Here is a 21,104-nt window from a genome sequence, read left to right as displayed (position 1 = left end):
TGCACCAGTGTCAAATCAAATCTTGGAGACAGAGTTTTGCTTGAAGCAGAAAATAACAGCTTTATTGTTTTGCCAGCCAAAGGGTGACACAGTCAGCTCCTACTCCTCCAAAATAATGTGTCCCAAACCAGGAGGATTTAGTGAGGAGTTTTACAGCAATAGTTCACAGGTAGGGTTGCTGACAAGATTGTGTGCAGGGCCTGCTCTTCTCTAATTTCAGGTAATCTTGATGAATTTCTCTAGTTCCTTCAATCTGGCCTCAGGTGGTCTTCTCTGGTATGAAGAATGCTGTGTTGTTCAGTTGCTAAGTCATGCCCAACTCTTTGTGGCTCCGTGGACTGCAGCACACCAGGCTTTCCTGTCCATCACTATCTCCTGGAGTTTGCTCAAACTCATGTCCACTGAGTAGGTGATGCCACCCAACCATCTGATCCTCTGTCATTCCCTTCTCCTCATGCCTTCAGGCTCTCCCAGCATCAGGGTCTTCTCCAGTGAGTTGGCTCTTCACATCAGGTGGCCAAATTATTGGAGCTTCAGCATCAGTCCTTCCACAGAATATTCAGGGTTGATTTTCTTTAGGATTGACTGGTTTGACCTCCTTGCTAGCCAAGGGACCCTCAAGAGTCTTCTTCAGCACTGTAATTCGAAAGCATCAATTCTTCGGTACTCAGCCTTCTTTGTGGTCCAACTCTCACATCTATACATGCGTGCAATGCATGTGTGCCAAGTCTTTTCAGTTGTGTCTGACTCTTTGTGACACTATGGGCTGTAGCCTGCCAGGCTCCTTTATCCATGGGATTCTCCAGGGAAGAATACTGGAGTGGGTTGTCATGCCCTTCTCCGGGGGATCTTCCCAACCCACAGATTGAACCCACGTCTCTTGTGTCTCCTGCATCAGCAGGTGGGTTTTTTACCATTACTCTCACCTGGGAGGCCCATCCATACATGACTATTGGAAAAATCATAGCTTTGACTAGACAGACCTTTGCTGGCAAAATGATGTCTCTGCTTTTTAACACACTGTCTAGATTTATCATATCTTTTCTTCCAAGGAGCAAGCATCTTTTAATTTTGTGGCTGCAGTAACCATCCACAATGATTTTGGAGCACAAGAAAATAAAATGTGTCACTGTTTCCACTTTTTCCCCATCTATTTGCCATGAAGTGATGCCATGATCTTCGTTTTTTGAATGTTGAGTTTTAGGCCAGCTTTTTCACTCTCCTCTTTCACCCTCATCACTGGGCTCTTGAGTTTCTCTTTGCTGTCTGCCACTAGAGCGGTATCTGCATATCTGAGGTTGTTGATATTTCTCTTGGCAATCTTAATTCCAGCTTGTGATTCTTCCAGTCCAGCACTTTGTATGATGTACTCTGCACATAAGTTAAATAAGCAAGATGACAATAGACAACCTTGACATACACCTTTCCCGGTTTGGAATCAGTCCATTTTTCCATGTCTGGTTCTAGCTGTTGCTTCTTGACCTGCATACAGGTTTCTCAGGAGGCAGATAAGGTGGCCTGGTATTCCCATCTCTTGAAGAATTTTCCACAGTGTGTTGTGATCCACACAAAGACTTTTGAGTAGTCAATGAAGCAGATGTTTTTCTGGAATTCCCTTGCTTTTTTGATGATCCAGATGTTGGCAGTTTGATCTCTGGATTCTCTGCCTTTTCTAAATCCAGCTTAAATACCTGGAAGGTTTTGGTTCATACACTATGGAAGCCTAGCCTGAAGGATTTTGAGTATGGCCTTGCTAGCATGTGAAATGAGCACAAATGTGCAATAGTTTGAAAATTCTTTGGCATTGCCTTTCTTTGGGATGGGAATGAAGAATGCTAACATCTTCCATTTGTTGGGTTTTAGTTCTATAAAGAGCTTAAAGACACTGCTATGTGTATCCCTTGAGGTGGAACCAGGACCCTGCCCCAAGGCTGCAGTATAGTTTCTTGACTGTTCCTCCTTTGTCCCTGCATCCCCTCCCTTCCCTGGTTACCAACTGTTTGAATATGCCCTAGGAAGTCAGGGAAGGTCCAGGAGGCTGGAGTCTATTCCCCACAAGAAACAGGGGACACAGAAAGGCTACCATGCCCAGGTCGTCCACAGGGTCCAGCTCAGTTTCATTATTACAGATTAAAACAAGGCCACCAGCAACCATAACCCCATCCACACGAGGGGAAAACCACACAGAGGGAAGTGGAACCATACATGATTGGTGTGGTGAGGCCCCAGACTCCAGAGGAAAGGCAATTCTTACTATAAAGTTCAAGCAACTTGGCTAAATTTTATTCTAGTGTTTGTCAAAGGTAGAACTTGCAAATATAATGACCTTGGATACTTAGCAGAGGAGACATTTAGGCAAAGCATTGAAGGTGCAACCTGGGTCCTCCTTACTGCTTATAGTAAATGCAAGAGGTGAGAGATGAATTAAAGGAAGAATTGTTAAACAAAAAGGAATCAGACTTTAGAAACTTAGAAAATCCTCAGCCTCTCTATATTGTAAAAAGTGAGAAAGCTTGCTCTGAAAAGAGCCCTAAGGGTGTAGGTGAACGATTAAGAGCTCATGGATGCAACTCATAGACTTAACCATCTCAGCAGAGGCCAAGAAAAGAGACGGGATTATGTAGCAGAAACTAATTGAGGCACCCCATTGTGTTAGCCCTTGAAAGTGAACTATACACTGTATAGTGAACTATACAGTCCATGGAATTCTCCAGGCCAGAATACTGGAATGGGTAGCCTTTCCCTTCTCCAGGGGATCTTCCCAACCCAGGGATCGAACCCAGGTCTCCCTCATTGCCAGCAGATTCTTTTCTAAAATTTTCAAGACTGCTGAGCCACCAGGGAAGCCCTTATCCAACCCTTATTCTCTCCACCCATTCAACCTACAGATGTTTGTTCTCCCTTTCTTTCTTGCTTAATTGCACTCTGAAAATGATTGCCATCTAGCTACACCTGATGTTTACTCCTCTAAGACAACACTCCCTAACACTCCTTTCCTCTGGGAGTGTTCTTCACTCCAGAAAGCACGTCATGGAACAATGACCAAAATCCATACATGGAAGCCCTGCTCTTCACTGTGACTGCACTCAGAGACACGGCTTTTAGGAGATCACTAAGGCTAAATGAGGTTGTAAGGGTGGGGCTTTCATTGCAAAGAAACTATCCTCCAATTAAAAATAAATTTTGTAAAAAAGGCTGGGGCCTTAATCTGATAGGATTGGTATTCTTATAAGAGGAAAAGAGACCAGAGCCCGAGTGCTCGCTCCACCTTGTGAGGACACAGAGAGAAAGCAACTGTCAGCAAGCCAGGGAAAGCAAACTAAACCCTTTAGGCTTTGATCTTGGTCTTCCCAGCTTCCAGAAGTGTGAGAAATAAATTTCCGCTAAGCCACCCAGTCTGTGGACTGTGTTATGGCAGCCTACGTGGACTATCCACTTTTTGTGCCTCATTTTCTCCATCTGTAAAGCAAGGGTCAGTGTGCCTCTCCTGCAGAATCATTATGAGAACAAGTTATCATAAGACAAGTGTGGAGAAGAGGCCCATTTATTAAGTGCTAGGTCTCTGTGAGCAGTTGCTATGAAGTCTGCCTCTGTGCTCCAGGTGCTTGTGTGTCTAAACCTGCACAGAGGGGCCATATGGCCTTAGCTGGGTGAGTGGAATTGAGAAAGGAGAGTCAAGTAGCTTTGTGACAGTCAAGGACATTTAAAGGGTAATTGTCACTCTTTGAATTATGACAATTTTTTAAGAAAAAAAGAGACTCTAAAACTTTTACGACTGCATTTATTTGTCTGTAGAAGGTAGCCCTGGGCCAGCCTTTTCACTTTTCATACTTGAGGGAACCTGAAACAGAAGAGAGCTCATTGTAAATGGCCAAAAGATAGAAACAGTTCAAAACAAACAAGAAGTTAGGAATTAACTAGTAATTAATCAAATATGTTTAAATTTAAAGATACCATTTTTTGCTCATTAAAACTATCATTTTAATCAATCTCATTGTTGGCAAGGATATTACAGACTCGGCACTTTTGTAAGCTGGTGGTTTTATAAATTGGCACTACACAGTAAGTCATAGATTATACCTACCTGTGACTCAGTTCTATGGGGAATCTATCCTAAAAACAAAATAAAATACAAAAAGAACTAAATACATCAGGTTGAGAACAAAAAACTAAAAACAAATGTCCAAAACAATTAGAAAATTATCCCATGGATAATTTAATGGACCATTAAAACTTGTTATAAGGACTATATGGTAACCTCTAACATGTTAATGATAGAATAAAAAAATATACAATGTTATACACCTTATGATAATTAATTCATAGGAAAAATTTTGCAAGCATAGTATCAATAGTATATTCCTATCTGTGGCTTTTTTTAAGATAGTAAGATAACCTTGGTCTTCTTGATTTTCTGAAGTCTCAACTTACATCCATGAGTTAAAAAAATAAAGACACCCAAATTGTGGTGTGTGTAAACTTCAGAAACTGAAACCCAAGTGTACATTAGTATGAAATACTGTGATCAAAGGCTTTAATTTAGCTTTAAAAAAGCATTTATTTACTTCTTAGCCCATTTATTTACAATTAAAGGGTGATCTTTGTTAGAATGAAAGGCCATTAAAAGGTTTAAGAGTATTTCCCACATCTTCCAACCCAAACCCTGTGTCCACTCACTGGATGTAGGGTGACTTAACTTCATTTCTTAGCTTCATGACATGTAAAATGGACATAGTTGTTTGTACCTCACAGGGTGGTTATGAAAATTAAACAGATTATTAGGTATAAACTGCCAGGAATAGTACCTGGCACAAAATAAGTATCAATTTTTTCCGATCCTGAGCAAGTCTTTCCAAGATACATGTCATCAACATTCTTTTTTTGAGTTCAAATTTAGCTTTAGAAGTTTTATTTTAAAAACTTTTAACTTTTTACACAACCAGAATGTTCTAAACCTAGAAGACAAATTCATGGATACTGTGTTTACCTAGAGGATTAAAGGATAATTTCATTTTATCAGCCTACAGTTCAGTGTATTATAGATTATTGTCTTAGTTTCTTTAAGTTAGCTGGAAAATTCCAGGAATGTAATATTTAAGTATTGGAATACAAAAACTTGAAGTTTATTGCTGTTTATGGTCACAGTTCACTTAAAAATGCTGGGCTCATCTAAGTTAAGGAGTTGGAAGGTCCAAGAAGAGGGTGGTCTGAGGAATAAAACCCAGCCTGCTCTTCAGCAACTTTAATAAGGCAGGTGTACTCCTGCTTTTGGTTGTGTAGCTCTATAATCTGACATATTATCTGATGTACTTTTCCTTCCCCCACTGAGTCAAGGCTGGGGGGAGGGGAGAAGCAGATAGGCACCAGACCAGAAGTCCTCACTCACTGAGCTTCTTCAGTTCCAAGCTTCACAATAATCTGAAAAGCAAGGCTCTTGTTGGAAAGGGGCCAACTTTGCGGAAAGGGGCCAACTTTGCTCAAAGGGACAGCTCTGGTGGGCAGAGCTCAGATGGCTGCTCACCCAGTAGTCACAGAGCAGAGAGGAGGCAAGATATGATGTGGGAAGACTTCCTACAACTGAAAATGGAGATGAAATTGAAACAGGAGGAAGCACCTATTCAGGGGTGACGGGTCAGCATGTGGAAGCTGCCTGATCCCCGGGAAGGACCCCTGTACTATGCCATCCTGGGCTTTGACCCAGGGACAGGGGACGGTTCCAGAGGCAAAGTAGAGTCTGAAGAAAGCAAGAATCTGTACCCACGTCTCAGGATACAGCCTCTCAGAGGAGTGGGTGAGCACTGGCTGAGGGGCATCTTCAGGACCTGAGGGCAGCCACACTAGCCCATCTGGGAGTAGGAAGCCAGGAGGACAAAGAGGCCTGGGTTCTGGACGGCGCCGCTTAGAGAAAAGAAGCCACGCGGGGGGTGGGGGGGGGCATAGACACCCACAGCCAATGTCAGCCCAACCACACCCAAGACCAGGGCCAGAGGATTAGATGGGTCAGAGGTAGAGAGACACACAGGAGTGCTCCCACTGCAACCTCCATGCTGTACACGCTCCTCACTGTACCCGAGGAGGACAGGGAGGAGGGAGAAGGCTTAAGAGGCACAGGCGTCCCCAAAGGGAACATTCTCAACACTGAACTGATTCAGTATTTACTCAAACAGGATAGACCTCCATAGAGCAAGATAAAGAGTTTTCCAACCACTTGAGTGATAAGGGTCTTAATGGGTTCTCAAGAACAAGTGGAGAACAGTGTAGGAAGTAAAATGGCCTTTCTGCCCATCTAAACTGTGCTCTAGTCGCTTATACTACTTCGGTGAGTGAAAGTCCAGCCAGGACCCCAAGATCAGAATCCAGTCTTGTTCAGAAGACAGCCTCGCTGTCTCATGTCTGAGGGAGAACCATACAGATGATTCTTCCAGTAAACAAAGCTCTTTAGAGTAAGCAGGGCTCTGGCCACTAAGCCCCATGTCTCCTCCCTTGGGGACCTGGCCCGAACAGCATGATGCTTGGGGGACTCTGCCCCACGGTTCCTCTCACCTCCAAGCACCCCAGTGAGGCCGGCATCCAGGCCTGTCTTCTACACAAGAGCTGCCGCATTGACAACTCCTGGAGGGAAAACTCATCCAGAAAGGAAAAGAATGAGCCAAAGAGGACTGAAGAGTTCTGAAAAATAATTGTATTGTATTTCTAATCCCTTTTCCCCCCTGCTAGCAGATCTGCCAGGAACACTGTCTCTATGGAGTCCGTTTTATCCCTGATGTGCTCTGCAGAACCCAGGGTTAGAACAGGGGCAAGGTGGCAGCTGGGAGGATCCACTGACCTCCCTCAGGGGCTGGCTCACATGGCCTGAGCATTTGGTGGTTTTCTGCTGATCCAGAGCTGACCCAGGGAGGTCCCACAGCAGGTCAGAGATGCTCTGCCTCTCAGGACCCTCTCAGCAAAGGGTCTTTGAGAGACCCTTCCATCCAATTCTTGTCATTGTCTCCCACATTCATGTGGGACCAATGAGATGGACCTTTCATAGAACTCATATAAATGACATTTCCCTGGCAGTCCAGTGGCTAAGATTCCACACTCCCAGTGCAGTGGGCCGGGTTCGATCCCTGGTCAGGGAACTAGATCCCATAGGCCGCAACTAAGAAGTTCACATGCCATAGTTAACAAAAGATCCCACGTGCCGCGACTAAGACCCAGCGCAGCCCAAAAAATATTAGAAAAAACTCATATAAATAATCCCTCAAGAAATTCATAAGAATAGATAAGAAATTACCTTAATTAATTTAACCACCATGCCCACGATATGTCAGAGAAACAGAAATTACTGGCTTTCTCAGAAGATGCTAAGCTCACTGACAGACTCAGGGCACGTAGCAGCTAGAGATCTCCTCAAACACACCAGGCTTCATGTCCACATGCTCCCCTGCACACACAGGAACAAAACCCGCTTCCCCGACTGATTCAATCTTTTATCCCCACGGAAGAATCCGAGTTCCAACAAAAGACATCTCCTTCTCTTATTTTCATGAAGAGATGAGACTATGTCTTCCCTGTAATATTTTCTTCTTACCTGATCAGATTGGGCCTTAAAAGTCTTCCTGGGAAACCAGAATTGAAAGAGACACATGCACCCCAATGTTCACTGTAGCACTGTGTACAATAATAGCTAGGGCATGGAATCAACCTAGATGTCCATCAGTAGATGAATGGATTAGGAAGTTGTGATACATATACACAATGGAATATTATTCAGCTATAAAAAAGAATGTATTTGAGTCAGTTCTAATGAGGTGGATGAAACTGGAGCCTATTATACAGAGTGAAGTAAGCCAGAAAGAAAAACACCAAAAATACAGCATATTAATGCATATATATATATATATAGAGAGAGAGAGAGAATTTAGAAAGATGGTAATGACAATCCTACATGCAGGGCAGCAAAGGAGACACAGACGTAAAGAACAGACTTTTGGACTCTGTGGGAGAAGGCAAGGGTGGGATGATTTGAGAGAACAGCATTGAAACATGTATATTACCATATGTAAAACGGATGACCAGTGCAAGTTCAATGCATGAAGCAGGGCACTTAAAGCTGGTGCTCTGGGGCAACCCAGAGGGATGGGGTGGGGAGGGAGGTGGGAGGGGGGTACAGGACGGGGGGACACACGTGCACCCATGGCTGATTCGTGTCAGTGCATGGCAAAAACCACAATGTAAAGTAGTTATCCTCCAATTAAAAATTTTTTTAATTATTTAAAAAGAATCTTCCTTGGAAATAAGATACTATGTAGCACAGGGAACTCAACTTAATCCACTGTGGTGATCTGAATGGGAAGGAAGTCCAAAAGGCATATATGGATATGTATGGCTGAGTCTATACAGTAAAATCTAACACAAAATTGTAAAGCAACTATACTCCAATAAAAAGTAATTTAAAAATAAGAATCTTCCCAGGTTCTGGTTGGATCTCTTCCTCAGTAGCTGCAGCCTGGGGACCACTCCAACAGAGGTGGCATGACTTCAAAGTTAGATGGATGCCATCCTACATGCCACATCTTACCTTACCAAAGTTCCAGAGAGGATGACTAGCATTCATATCATTCGAGCGTGTGTGCGTGCTAAGTCACTTCAGTCGTGTGACTCTTTGCAACCCTATGGACCATAGCACACCAGGCCCCTCTGTACAAGGGATTCTCCAGGCAAGAATACTGGAGTGGGTTGCCATGCCTTCCTCCAGGGTCTCCTCCCATCCCAGGGATCAAACCCATGTCTCTTCTATTTCCTGAATTGGCAGGCAGGTTCTTTACTACTACCAACCCCTAAACCTCCAAAGTTGAGAAAACAATAGCACCCCAGAGCCAAAGGCAAGCACTTGTGCAGCTTTCCTTATGAGCTCAGTGGCCCTGATCTGCAAAAATTAAACGCCTACATGCAGATGCAGTAAGAGTGGGTGGGGACTGACAAACCAAAGAGCACCCACCCCCTCAAAAGGGAAGTTCAACTTATTAAAATATTCTGTGACTAAACTCATCTGCATATGCCCACTAGGCCACCAGTGAACACTGGGGAAGATAAATGTGCTTCCCAAGGAAAAGCCTAGACCCTCCTCCCCACTACCCCACTGCTGTGCTGCTGTATGGGATCTTTGCTATCACACGTCACCACTACCTGGGGAAAACATGAGATAGAAAATAGAACAACAGACACTTCAATGCCTTCCCAGGGTGCTAATAAATTCATCCCAACTAGCCAGACCATCTGATTTCAGAGCTTAAATTGCTATTAGAAGAAATGTCCCCAGGGCTTAATTTCACACACAGATTACCACAACCTGCAGGGTGGGGAGGCGGGGGGCGGGGGGCGTTGAGGAGATCTGCCACCCACCAGGCTTCTCTCAGAAACTCTCTCCAAGGACTGCTCCTATGACAGACCAAAATTGAGAAGTGCAGGATGGCGGCACGTCTAACAGACGCTTATGTTCACACATGTATCCCTTTCCAGAGCCCCCGAGACCCCAGTACAATTGGCATCTCACTTCCGCACTGAGGGTGGACTTTGTCCAGGGACACAGTCTCTACAGGATTACAGGAAACTCGGAGCAACATTCAGAGCTTTGCCTGGTGTGAAATGCCTAAGCCACAGCCATCAGTGACAAATAGAAGAAATAACAGTGGTGGGTTAGTGAACATCATGCCACTCAGCCTAATCCCCAAACAGTAAAATCCTATACCTTGAAAGCCCAGTTTAAACAAGCCTCCCCTGGACCTTGACATTAATCCCTCTCCCTCCCAAGGCCAGAAGCTGTGGCTTCACATGGCCATGTCCCCTCCATCCACACACATAAGCACTTGCTGATTCGGTCCCGAGTGAACCTGCTCTGGCCCGAGCAGTTCACCTCCTCCCTCCCTGCCATCAGCAGATTCTTGTGTGCTTCACCAGGGCTCTGGCCTCAACAGTGTTGTTCATCTGGCACAGCTTCTTCCAACCCCAGCCCCAAGTCTCCCCAGGTGCCGATCTCTGCCTGCACCAGATTCCGCTCCTGAGATCCTCTCCAAGAGTGGAAAAATGGGTGCTGCTTCTGCAGACTGAAGTTGGAGGAGACCTGCCTCCCAGTTCCTGAGCCCCACATGGACATTTCAGTCCAGTGAGCCACACTGCTGTCCCCATGTCTCCAGTTAGGGTATCTGACTGGATCCTGAAACCCTATGTATTAGCAGTTGCCCTTTCAGGTAAAGCAGAATACTCCCTGATGAGGATTCTTTGGGAAATCAAGGCCAACCTGAGCTTTGTTTCCTTGGCCCCTTTATCTCTATCCCTCCTGGAGAGGGTTCTGTGGAGGGGCAGCCTGTCAGGGGTGTTGTTATGGGCTGAACCATGGCCCCCCAAATGCATGTGGAAGTCCCAGTCCCCAGTACCTGGGACTGTATTTGGACTTAGGACCTTTAAAGAGGTGGTTAAGTTAAAAAGAGGCCATTAGGGTGGTCCCTAATCCAATCTGACTGGTGTCCTTATAAGAGGAGGAAATTTGGGCACATAGACACCAGGGGCAAGCCCGCACTGAGGCAAGGCCATCTCAAGCCAGGGAGAGAGGCCAGAAGAAAACACGCTCGCCAACACCTCACTGTAAGACTTCCAGCCTCCAGAACTGTAAGAAACAAATGTGTGCTCTTTAAGTCACTTGGTCTGTGTGCTTCGCAGCTCTAGCAAACCAACTTCAGGTGCTAAAACCCAAGGAGAAGAGCCACAGAGGGAGGAGATGACATCGAGATGGGACGAGGTGGGAGGCGAGCTACCCACTGGATGTCCTTGATAAAAGGTTGATTCCAAGGCTGGGGCTGGAAAAGTATAAGATGCTTGAGCTTGGACCATCTTTTGCCAGAAAGGAAGTGATCAAAGGATGATGGTGATGGGATTTCCCTGGTGGTCCAGAGTTAAGAATCCACCTTGTAATGCAGGGCACATAGGCCTGCTCTGTACCAGGCCCAAGGGGACTAGCAGGAAGGACCAGCCAGTCAGGTATCTCACCATGAGAATGACCTGGTGATGCCTACCTGACAAGGACCAGTGAACATTAAATGCAAGCAAGATTCTTGCCTTAACATCTAACACATGAAAACCACATTTGTGCAAGCGTTACTGTTATTCACTTAGGCAGTCGGGTTCAAGCTTCAGTTCACTCTTTCCTTTGTTCCTAGTCATTCCCTATCAGCTCATGTAGTAGCAAGAGGAATTCTGTCTCCTAAAAGTTGATGGGAGAGGGGAAGTTTTAAATCTCAAGTGGCCCAAACTGGAATATCTAGACTGAGCATGTGCACAAGTAGAATCCTCAGAAATCAGTAATCAGATCAGAAATGAGGCCAGCCAATCAGCAGAAAGTCTGTCAGGCCTCAAACCAGAGTGAAGCGCTGGTGACAGCCACAGAGCGGCGATGCCTGGGGCCCACTGTTGGCTGCTCACCGGTCAATACTGAGGGCTCACGGCGAGGCAAGCCAACTTCATAAAGGCTGAGCGAACGCTGACATGCCAGGTACCATGCTAGACGCTCCACTGACATGATGTCATTTGAACCTCACAGATACCTTACATAGGTACAATTATCATTCCCATTCTACAGTTGGGGAAATTGAGGGTTGGAAAACTTCAGCACCTCACTCAAGGTCACACCAACAAGTGGTAAAACCAGGGTTTGAACTTCAGCATTCTGTCTCCAGAGCCACCACTCAACTGCTCTCCTAAACCAGCTCCCAAGACCAACCATCATTTGTTACTCCATAGCCCCCACTGCTCCTTATACCACACTAAGCAACTTGCTTAGTTCCAGATTTCTGCAAGCCTTTCTTGTTTCAGTAGCAATAATAGAACAGGGGACCTTTTCTATGTAACACAGAGACACAAGAGCAAAACCTCCACGTCCTAGACTTGGAGAAAAGCAGGCTGCTCCTTCCAACAATTTTTTAGTTTGGCAAAGTAATAAGCAATAATATTTCAATAAACTCCTTTGTTATTATAGAAAACTTGTTGCTCTGACTTTGCAACAAGGTCAACTTAAAAACAAATGTGCCTCTGAGTGCAAGTGTGTACATGGGATCACCATGCGGCTTTATGAAGGGCGGCTACTTACTTTTCTGGAGACCTCAGAATCCAGAAAACCTTTTGACATATTAATCAGGGTCATAAAAAATTAAGCTTAGGTCTGTACAGGGTGATTCTGGAGGAGCTGCTTTCCCTTGAACTGCTTTCCAATGAACTCGGAACATAATAATAGATCTTTCAAACTAGCAAACTCACCTGCCCACCTAGGTGTTTTCACACAGTGATCTTGCTTCAATCATGTTTTAACATGGAAAATACCTCATGCCCAAGGGATGTCTTATGAGTTTTTGGATATCAACATAACTATTCAAGAATTAACACTTTTCCAGACTCCTCGCTGGGGAGAGAATTCCCATCGTAGACACCATCCCATCGTAGACACCGCCCTCTGGCGACAAGTATGTGCCAACTCACCACTGCCACCATCTGCCCAGGACCCTTCCTTCTCATTCTTCAAGCCCATGGCACAGCCGGCACGTTGTATAATTCTCGATAGCTCTCTAGCTGAGGATGTATGTGGCTCAGAAGTATTGCTGCTATAGCTCTGATGATCGGGGTCTCGTTTCTAGAAACCATATTTAGTTGTCAAACAGTATAATGGGACAGATTTTGACTATTTAAGCCAATATATTTCAAAGTTTTAACCTATGAAATTGTATTTAAGCGATGAGAGCAATGCTTAAGTTATTATGGAAAGAAAAATCATTGCTCAGCAGACTGGTTTCTGTTCTGCTAGAACCTTAAAATGTTGTGTGATTGGAAACTACATTAAAAAGATTATAGCATGGAACAGATTCTGTATTTTATGTAACACCAAAGCACTTATATTAGGCGATTCACATGTAAGGAAAAACTAATGTAGCCGTCTGCATCTGTGCAAATACTGCAACCACTCTACAACCCAGCCATCCAGTTTGTCCATCAGGACAATCCATCCCCCCTACCAGTGCAGAATGTATCCTCCCAGTCGTCACATAAGTAGGACTAGCGGACAAGAGGAAGAATCTAAAATGTACCCTTAAGCATTTGTCTATTTCTGTTCCTGAGTATATTTCCCTTCTCTCTGCTATCTGGCCTCTTCAGTCCCTAAACAGGATCGCATTGCTAATTAGAAAAGACCTTCATTGATCTAACAATTGTCATTGTTCTTCCATCCTTTCAAGCCGCTTTCCAGTCTCAGACTTTCAGATTGAATAGACTTGAAGCTTGCCACTTCCCTCTGTTAGATTTCAGATATTTACCAATAACATACCATCAACCCACCAAAGGCTGGCCTCCAGCCCACTCCTGTCCTTCACGCTCTGTGCCTGGTTGTCTTCCTGGCCCCACCTATAGCTTCTCACACAATTTCCCACACTTGGATCCCCAAGATTTCCCCTCCCTGATTGTAGGGTCCCATCTTGCTTCTCCATCTGCCCCTCTCTGATAGCCCCTCCTTCTCCTGTTCTTTAGGGCTCACTTCTAAGGCCTTTTCTCTCTCCATATCTTACTTCCTCTGATGATGAATACATTTTCAAGCCTTCCGAATTTGCCTCTCCATGGAATGAGCTCATGAATCCAGCTCACACCTTCCACTGATGAAGACCCTTGAGCTATGTGTCCCAATAATCGTGGTGACATTACAGGGCTTCACAGTTTACAAAGCAGGTTCACCTATGTAGTCCCACTGAATGGTCACAAAATCCCATGAGATTAGCATCAGAGGAGATCAATGAGCTCTCCAGCAGGGTTGACCCCCAGGGAGGGCTTCTCCCAAGGGACACCCCTCTTCCCTTCTGTGCTTCCTGTCTGATGTGTGTTCTGCTGAAGAACAGCACTGCCACAAAGTGGCTTTGGGGACCCTCCTCTCATGTCCCTGCTATCAAAGTCCCATCAAAGGCTAAGCAATTCAGCGCTAGAGGCTCTGGACAGTGACAGGAAGGATACAGATGGTCAGAACTTGACTCCAAAGCTCACACAGACCTAGATTCAGACTCCAGTCCTGACACTGCTTAGCTGTGGGACCTTTGCCTGTATTTGGTTTCTTCCTCGGTAAAAGCAGCATCTGTATGAGGTCAGAGGACTGTATAACTAGCACAGGCGCAGAAGTTGGCCTGCACCTAGAAAGAGCTCAGTAACGGCGAGTGTCATTGTTCTAACTTCTTAAAACCTTTACCTCGGAGTCTTTGGCTTCTTCCAAAATATCACTGAGAACTTGTATGTATTCAGTTGCACCTCTGAGGATATCAACTTTGCTAGGCTTCCTGTTTTGGGGAAGAAATGGCACCAGTGCCTTCAGTTTGGCCAAACCATGGTTGAGATTTTTTATCTGGAAAGGAAGAAGGCACAGTGACACACAGGAAGCTAATCTGTAAGGCATCTCCCCAGACTACAGAAGGTGGGGGGGGGCGGTTCGTGAGGCCGAGCAGGCTCGTGCCCAAGCACTGCCGCTCCACTGGCAGTACAGTCCCTGGCAAGGGGATCGGGAGTGGCATGGGCCTGGCACGAGGCATGGGTGGACTGGAAAGGGTGTGGAGGTCCATGCTGGCCTCTTCCTCTGAGAGCATCCCCGCTGCAAAACAGAGGCAGAGCCACTACCAGTGGCTAAAAGCTCTGGGTCAGCCACTCAAGGATTAAAATCCAACTCTGCCACTTGGCTTTACAGAAGTGTGTAGGACACTTCATATTATCGAGCCTTGGTTCATTTGCAAAGTGGAAAATCCTCACCTTGTAGTGGTGTAGCTGCTGATTAAGGAACATAATTACACATCAAATATTTCCCCCGGCACATAGAAAGTCCTCAATAAGTTGCATTGACCATAATGAGTAAAATGTACAAACACTTGTCTATTCAAGTACTGTGCCAACCATTCTTCAACCTCATTCCAAACTGAGTTGATGATATAGTCAAGTATTAGAGTCCAGAGAGTCTGCATATTGGTGAGACTTGAAAGGTAGAATGAAGTACCTTTTTTTCTTAATCTTCAGGGTCTAAGTCCTTGGCTCTGGAGGCCTGGAATGCTCATTATCACACCACCCACCCACCCCCACTGGGGCTGGGGTGGGGTGGGGTGGGGGGTGGAAACAGGCCCTTGAAGAACTGGCTCTACACAGGAAACCATTCACTTATATTGAGAGCTCCCTCCTACTCCACATCAAATTGGACAATGAACACAGGCCATTCACAGAATATGATAACCAATGAATTTACGAAATATCAAACTTTAATCAAAGAACTGCAGACTAAAATAGAAATTACGGGTGGGAGGAAGGCTCAAGAGGGAGGGGATATATGTATACTTATAGCTGATTCATATTGATTTACAGCAGAAACCAACACAAACATTGTAAAACAATTATCTTCCATTTAAAAATACAAAAAATAAAGCAGAAATTGGATACCATTTTTTGTGTACCAAGCTGGCAACATTTTTGCTTTGATTATCATACCCAGCATTGGGATGGAAAAAGGAAACCATCCAATAGCCTGTAAAAGGGGATACACATTAATTAATAAACTTTTCTAGAAAGCAACTGGGCAACCTGTATCAAAAGTCATGAGACTGCTTATGTCCCAGTAATTCCATGTCTAATGTTTTGTTGGAAAGCAATGATCAGACATAGACATAGATCTTTGTACCACTAAAAAGCTGCAAAAAAGCATATATGCCCAACACTAGGAGGCTGGATAAGCAGTCTATTTATATGTTGGACTATAAAGTCAAAAACTGTTCTGCTTAGGAATATGAGGAAATGTTTTTGATAATGTTAAGTGAAAAAAAGGCATAAAAATATATACTCAGTTCAGTCACTCAGTTGTGTCCGACTTTGCGACCCCATGAATCACAGCACGCCAGGACTCCCTGTCCATCACCAACTCCCGGAGTTCACTCAAACTCATGTCCATCGAGTAGGTGATGCCATCCAGCCATCTCATTCTCTGTCGTTCCCTTCTCCTCCTGCCCCCAAACCCTCCCAACTCTTCACATGAGGTGGCCAAAGTATTGGAGTTTCAGCTTCAGCATCAGTCCTTCCAATGAATATTCAGGACTGATCTCCTTTAGGATGGACTGGTTGGATCTCCTTGCAGTCCAAGGGACTCTCAAGAGTCTTCTCCAACACCACACTTCAAAAGCATCAATTCTTCAGCGCTCAGCTTTCTTCACAGTCCAACTCTCACATTCATACATGACCACTGGAAAAACCATAGCCTTGACTAGATGGACCTTTGTTGGCAAAGTAATATCTCTGCTTTTCAATATGCTATCTAGGTTGGTCATAACTTTCCTTCCAAGAAGTAAGTGTCTTTTAACTTCATGGCTGCAATCACCATCTGCAGTGATTTTGGAGCCCCCCAAAAATAAAGTCTGACACTGTTTCCACTGTTTCTCCATCTATCTGCCATGAAGTGATGGGACCAGATGCCGTGATCTTAGTTTTCTGAATGTGGAGCTTTAAGCCAACTTTTTCACTCTCCTCTTTCACTTTCATCAAGAGGATTTTTAGTTCCTCTTCACTTTCTGCCATAAGGGTGGTGTTATCTGCATATCTGAGGTTATTGATATTTCTCCCGGCAATCTTGATACTAAGTGATCACAATTTTATAAAATTATATATATATATGCTTCCCAGGTGGAAATAGTGGTAAAGAACCTGCCTCCCAATGCAGGAGATGTAAGAGACCCAGGTCTGATACATGGGTCAGGAAGATCCCCTGGAAAAGGGCATGCAACCCACTCCAGTATTCTTGCCTGAAGAATTCCATAGACGGAGGAGCCTGACGGGCTACAGTAAATGGGGTCACAAAGAGCTGGACCCAACTGAAGCGACTTAGCACACACATACATATGCACAAATATAAGTAGGAAAAAGACCAGGAAGATATACCAGGAATGAGAGTTATTGTGAGTGCTTCCGTTCCCTGGTTAGCCATTTCTCTATCTTCCAGGTGTTCTAATCTCATCATTGTAAAGAAGAATGAGGTTAGTAGTTTTAAACTAGTGGATAACACCAGGACTGATTCTCTGCAGAAAGCAATTCCTTCTTGGTGGGGAAAGTCCAACTTAAAATGCCAAATACAGGAACAGAACCTTATTCGAGAACCACACCAACACATCAGATCACAGATCAGATCAGATCGGTCACTCAGTCGTGTCCGACTCTTTGCGACCCCATGAATCGCAGCACGCCAGGCCTCCCAGTCCATCACCAACTCCCGGAGTTCACTCAGACTCTTGTCCATCGAATCAGCAATGCCATCCAGCCATCTCATCCTCTGTCTTCCCCTTCTTCTTCTGCCCCCAATCCCTCCCAGCATCAGGGTCTTTTCCAATGAGTCAACTCTTCACATGAGGTGGCCAAAGTACTGGAGTTTCAGCTTTAGCATCATTCCTTCCAAAGAAATCCCAGGGCTGATCTCCTTCAGAATGGACTGGCTGGATCTCCTTGCAGTCCAAGGGACTCTCAAGAGTCTTCTCCAACACCACAGTTCAAAAGCATCAATTCTTCGGCGCTCAGCCTTCTTCACAGTCCAACTCTCACATCCATACATGACCACAGGAAAAACCATAGCCTTGACTAGACAAACCTTTGTTGGCAAAGTAATGTCTCTGCTTTTCAATATGCTGTCTAGGTTGGTCATAACTTTCCTTCCAAGGAGTAAGCGTCTTTTAATTTCATGGCTGCAGTCACCATCTGTAGTGATTTTGGAGCCCAGAAAACTAAAGTCTGACACTGTTTCCACTGTTTCCCCATCTATTTCCCATGAAGTGGTGGGACCGGATGCCATGATCTTCGTTTTCTGAATGTTGAGCTTTAAGCCAACTTTTCCACTCTCCACTTTCACTTTCATCAAGAGGCTTTTTAGCTCCTCTTCACTTTCTGCCATAAGGGTGGTGTCATCTGCATATCTGAGGTTATTGATATTTCTCCCGGCAATCTTGATTCCAGCTTGTGTTTCTTCCAGCCCAGCGTTTCTCATGATGTACTCTGCATGTAAGTTAAATAAGCAGGGTGACAATATACAGCCTTGATGTACTCCTTTTCCTATTTGGAACCAGTCTGTTGTTCCATGTCCAGTTCTAACTGTTGCTTCCTGACCTGCATACCGATTTCTCAAGAGGCAGGTCAGGTGGTCTGGTATTCCCATCTCTTGAAGAATTTTCCACAGTTTATTGTGATCCACACAGTCAAAGGCTTTGGCATAGTCAATAAAGCAGAAATAGATGTTTTTCTGGAACTCTCTTGCTTTTTCCATGATCCAGCAGATGTTGGCAATTTGATCTCTGGTTCCTCTGCCTTTTCTAAAACCAGCTTGAACATCAGGAAGTTCATGGTTCACATATTGCTGAAGCCTGGCTTGGAGAATTTTGAGCATTACCAAAGGAACATTTCATGCAAAGATGAGCTCGATAAAGGACAGAAATGGTACGGACCTAACAGAGGCAGAAGATATTAAGAAGAGATGGCAAGAATACACAAAAGAACTGTACAAAAAAGATCTTCATGACCCAGATAATCACGATGGTGTGATCACTGACCTAGAGCCAGACATCCTGGAATGTGAAGTCAAGTGGGCCTTAGAAAGTATCACTATGAACAAAGCTAGTGGAGGTGATGGAATTCCAGTTGAGCTATTCCAAATCCTGAAAGATGATGCTGTGAAAGTGCTGCACTCAATATGCCAGCAAATTTGGAAATCAGATCACAGGGTTATCATAAAGGGCTCCCAACTTTCCCTGAAGTCTCATACACTCACTGGGTTCTTTCTCCTCACACCTGAGCCCAAACAGAGCTCCGAGTTGATCGACTGGAGCTACGTTACTAAAGGGTCCAGGAGTGTGCATGAACACCCCCAGCAGGGCATCGAAGAGCGTCCTCCTCGGGTCCCAGGTCAGAATGTGTGCCCTCCCTCTTCCACCGCTCACGCTTCCCTCTCTCGGATCCTCTCTGCAGCCGGGCAACCCAAAGACAGCAAAGGACTGAAAGGAGACCGAATTTGACAAGTTTGGGGGTCAGAGTTTAGTTAGAAATACTGAAATGCCGGTAGGTGGCGCTCCGACTCCGCCCGCCGGACCATCCGGGTGGGTGATTTGCCGCGTACCCGCCAGACGGAAACAGCCACTTTCAGTCTCCTGCCTGGGAGTTGAGTGGGAGTCTGGATGCACACCGAGACGTTGTTTAAATTCTTCGTTGAAAGTAAGGAAAAGAGTAACTTCCATTAGGTCGCCTGTCCCACGCCCCATTTGGGCTTCGGCGCAGGGTAAAGGAGGCCCCAAGCACCCACTCAGCGCAGGAGGTAGGGAGATGGAAGCGCCCTGCCGCCTCCTAGGGCTTAAAGCACCTGCCAGCGGGAGGCGTTTCTGAAGAGGTCGGGGTTCCCCTCGGCCTCCCCAGACCGGCTTCCTGCTTGGCTCCAGGTGGGTCACAGGTGAGGCGCCAGGCCCGCGCGTGTGGAGGGGAGCCGGGTGGCCCTTGGGAGGTCCCAGCCGCTCCGGGCCCCCAAGGGGGAGGTGGACTTCCCGGGCCCCCTAGGTGTCTGAAGTGGGTGGCGGGTCTCACGGGGAGCCTGGAGGAAGGCGGCCGCGTTCCGGCGCGCGGACTCAGCGGGGCCGGCCTGAACTCACCCGCTCGCGCTCTTTGGCGTTGGCCACGCGCCGCCGCTCCAGCACCAACTGCACGTCCTGGGTGGACGACGGCAGCCGCTTGAGCCGGCAGATGGTGGCCTGCTGGGGCAGCGGCCCGAACTGCTCCCGCAGCACGTCGTCCAGCAGCTCGGCAGGCGGGACCCTCAGGAGCTCGGGCGCGGCGTCCATGGCTGAGCGCGGGGGCGGCGGGCAGCTGGGCCTTCCCCGGGGGCGCCTGGGCCCCTCGGGGGCGGGGCCCCGGGCTCCAGCCGACATCCCCCTGCGCACCTGCCTGCTCCAGGGAAGCGGCTCCGAGACCCTCAATTTAACTAACTCCACACGTGATTCCCCTGACGCCTGGATTGCAGCGCTGGCTCCCAAATCTGCTGCATATCGGAGTCACCTGGGAAGTTTTTAAAAACCCCTGCTGGGGTACCAGTCCCTCACCTTCTAATTTAACCAATCTGAGTCGGGGCCTGAGCTACTGGATACATGTATGCGTGCATGCTGAGTCGCTTCAGTCGTCTCTGACTCTATGCGACACTATGGACTGTAGCCCGCCAGGCTTCTCTGTCCCTAGGATTCTCCAGGCAAGAATGGAGTGGGTTGTCATGCCCTCTTCCAGGGAATCTTTCCAACCCAGGGATCGAACTCTTTAAGTCTCCTGCACTGGCAGACGGGTTCTTTATACCACCAACACCATCTGGAAAGCCATATATGTATACATGTGTAGGCAAATAAACATGAACACATATACGTTTACCAGGAAAAAATTTTGATGGATGCACAACTTTTTTAAAAATTCATTTTGAAATATATGAGTTGCAAGAGCAGTAACACAAAGGTTCTGTATCCCCTTCACCTAGATCTCCACTTGTTAACTATTTTCACATTTGCTCCATTGCTCCCCTTCTATGAATTGTCCCATTTTCTTTTTTTAATATAAATTTATTTATTTTAATTGGAGGTTAATTACAATATCGTATTGGTTTTGCCATACATCAACATGAATCTGCCACAGGTGTACACGTGTTCCTCATCCCAAACCCCGCTCTTTCCTCCCTCCCCGTACCATCCCTCTGGGTCGTCTCAGTGCACCAACCCCAAGCATCCAGTATCATGCATTGATGATGATGATTCGTTTCTTATATGATATTATACATGTTTCAATGCCATTCTCCCAAATCATCCCACCCTCACCCTCTCCCACAGAGTCCAAAAGACTGTTCTATACATCTGTATCTCTTTTGCTGTCTCACATACAGGGTTGTCGTTACCATCTTTCTAAATTCCATATATATGCGTTAGTATACTGTATTGGTGTTTTTCTTTCTGGCTTACTTCACTCTGTATAATAGGCTCCAGTTTCATCCACCTCATTAGAACTGATTCAAATGTATTCTT

General features: G+C 45.8%; 1 protein-coding gene across 4 annotated transcripts; it reads right to left on the bottom strand.

Annotated features, from left to right (window-relative positions):
- Window positions 1-3,764: 3,764 nt before the first annotated feature.
- Window positions 3,765-20,008, bottom strand: FIGLA (folliculogenesis specific bHLH transcription factor). Of its 4 annotated transcripts, none has more exons than XM_055539725.1 (5): window positions 19,701-20,008; window positions 14,252-14,404; window positions 12,511-12,661; window positions 4,085-4,113; window positions 3,765-3,841 (listed from the first exon to the last, which is right to left on the bottom strand). In XM_055539725.1, the coding sequence occupies exons 1-4, from the start codon at window positions 19,974-19,976 to the stop codon at window positions 4,109-4,111; spliced, it is 585 nt and encodes a 194-aa protein (XP_055395700.1). In that variant the 5' UTR covers window positions 19,977-20,008; the 3' UTR covers window positions 3,765-3,841; window positions 4,085-4,108. The 4 variants fall into 4 exon arrangements, with proteins under 4 accessions (XP_055395700.1, XP_055395699.1, XP_055395698.1 ...); XM_055539724.1 differs by having other exon boundaries at window positions 4,085-4,108; XM_055539723.1 differs by lacking the exon at window positions 4,085-4,113.
- Window positions 20,009-21,104: the final 1,096 nt, after the last annotated feature.

Source organism: Bubalus kerabau, chromosome 11, assembly GCF_029407905.1.
Source record: "Bubalus kerabau isolate K-KA32 ecotype Philippines breed swamp buffalo chromosome 11, PCC_UOA_SB_1v2, whole genome shotgun sequence".
NCBI classification, from domain to species: Eukaryota; Metazoa; Chordata; class Mammalia; order Artiodactyla; family Bovidae; genus Bubalus; species Bubalus kerabau.
Note: the sequence above shows the minus strand (reverse complement) of the source record. Positions and strands in the feature narration are given on the sequence as shown.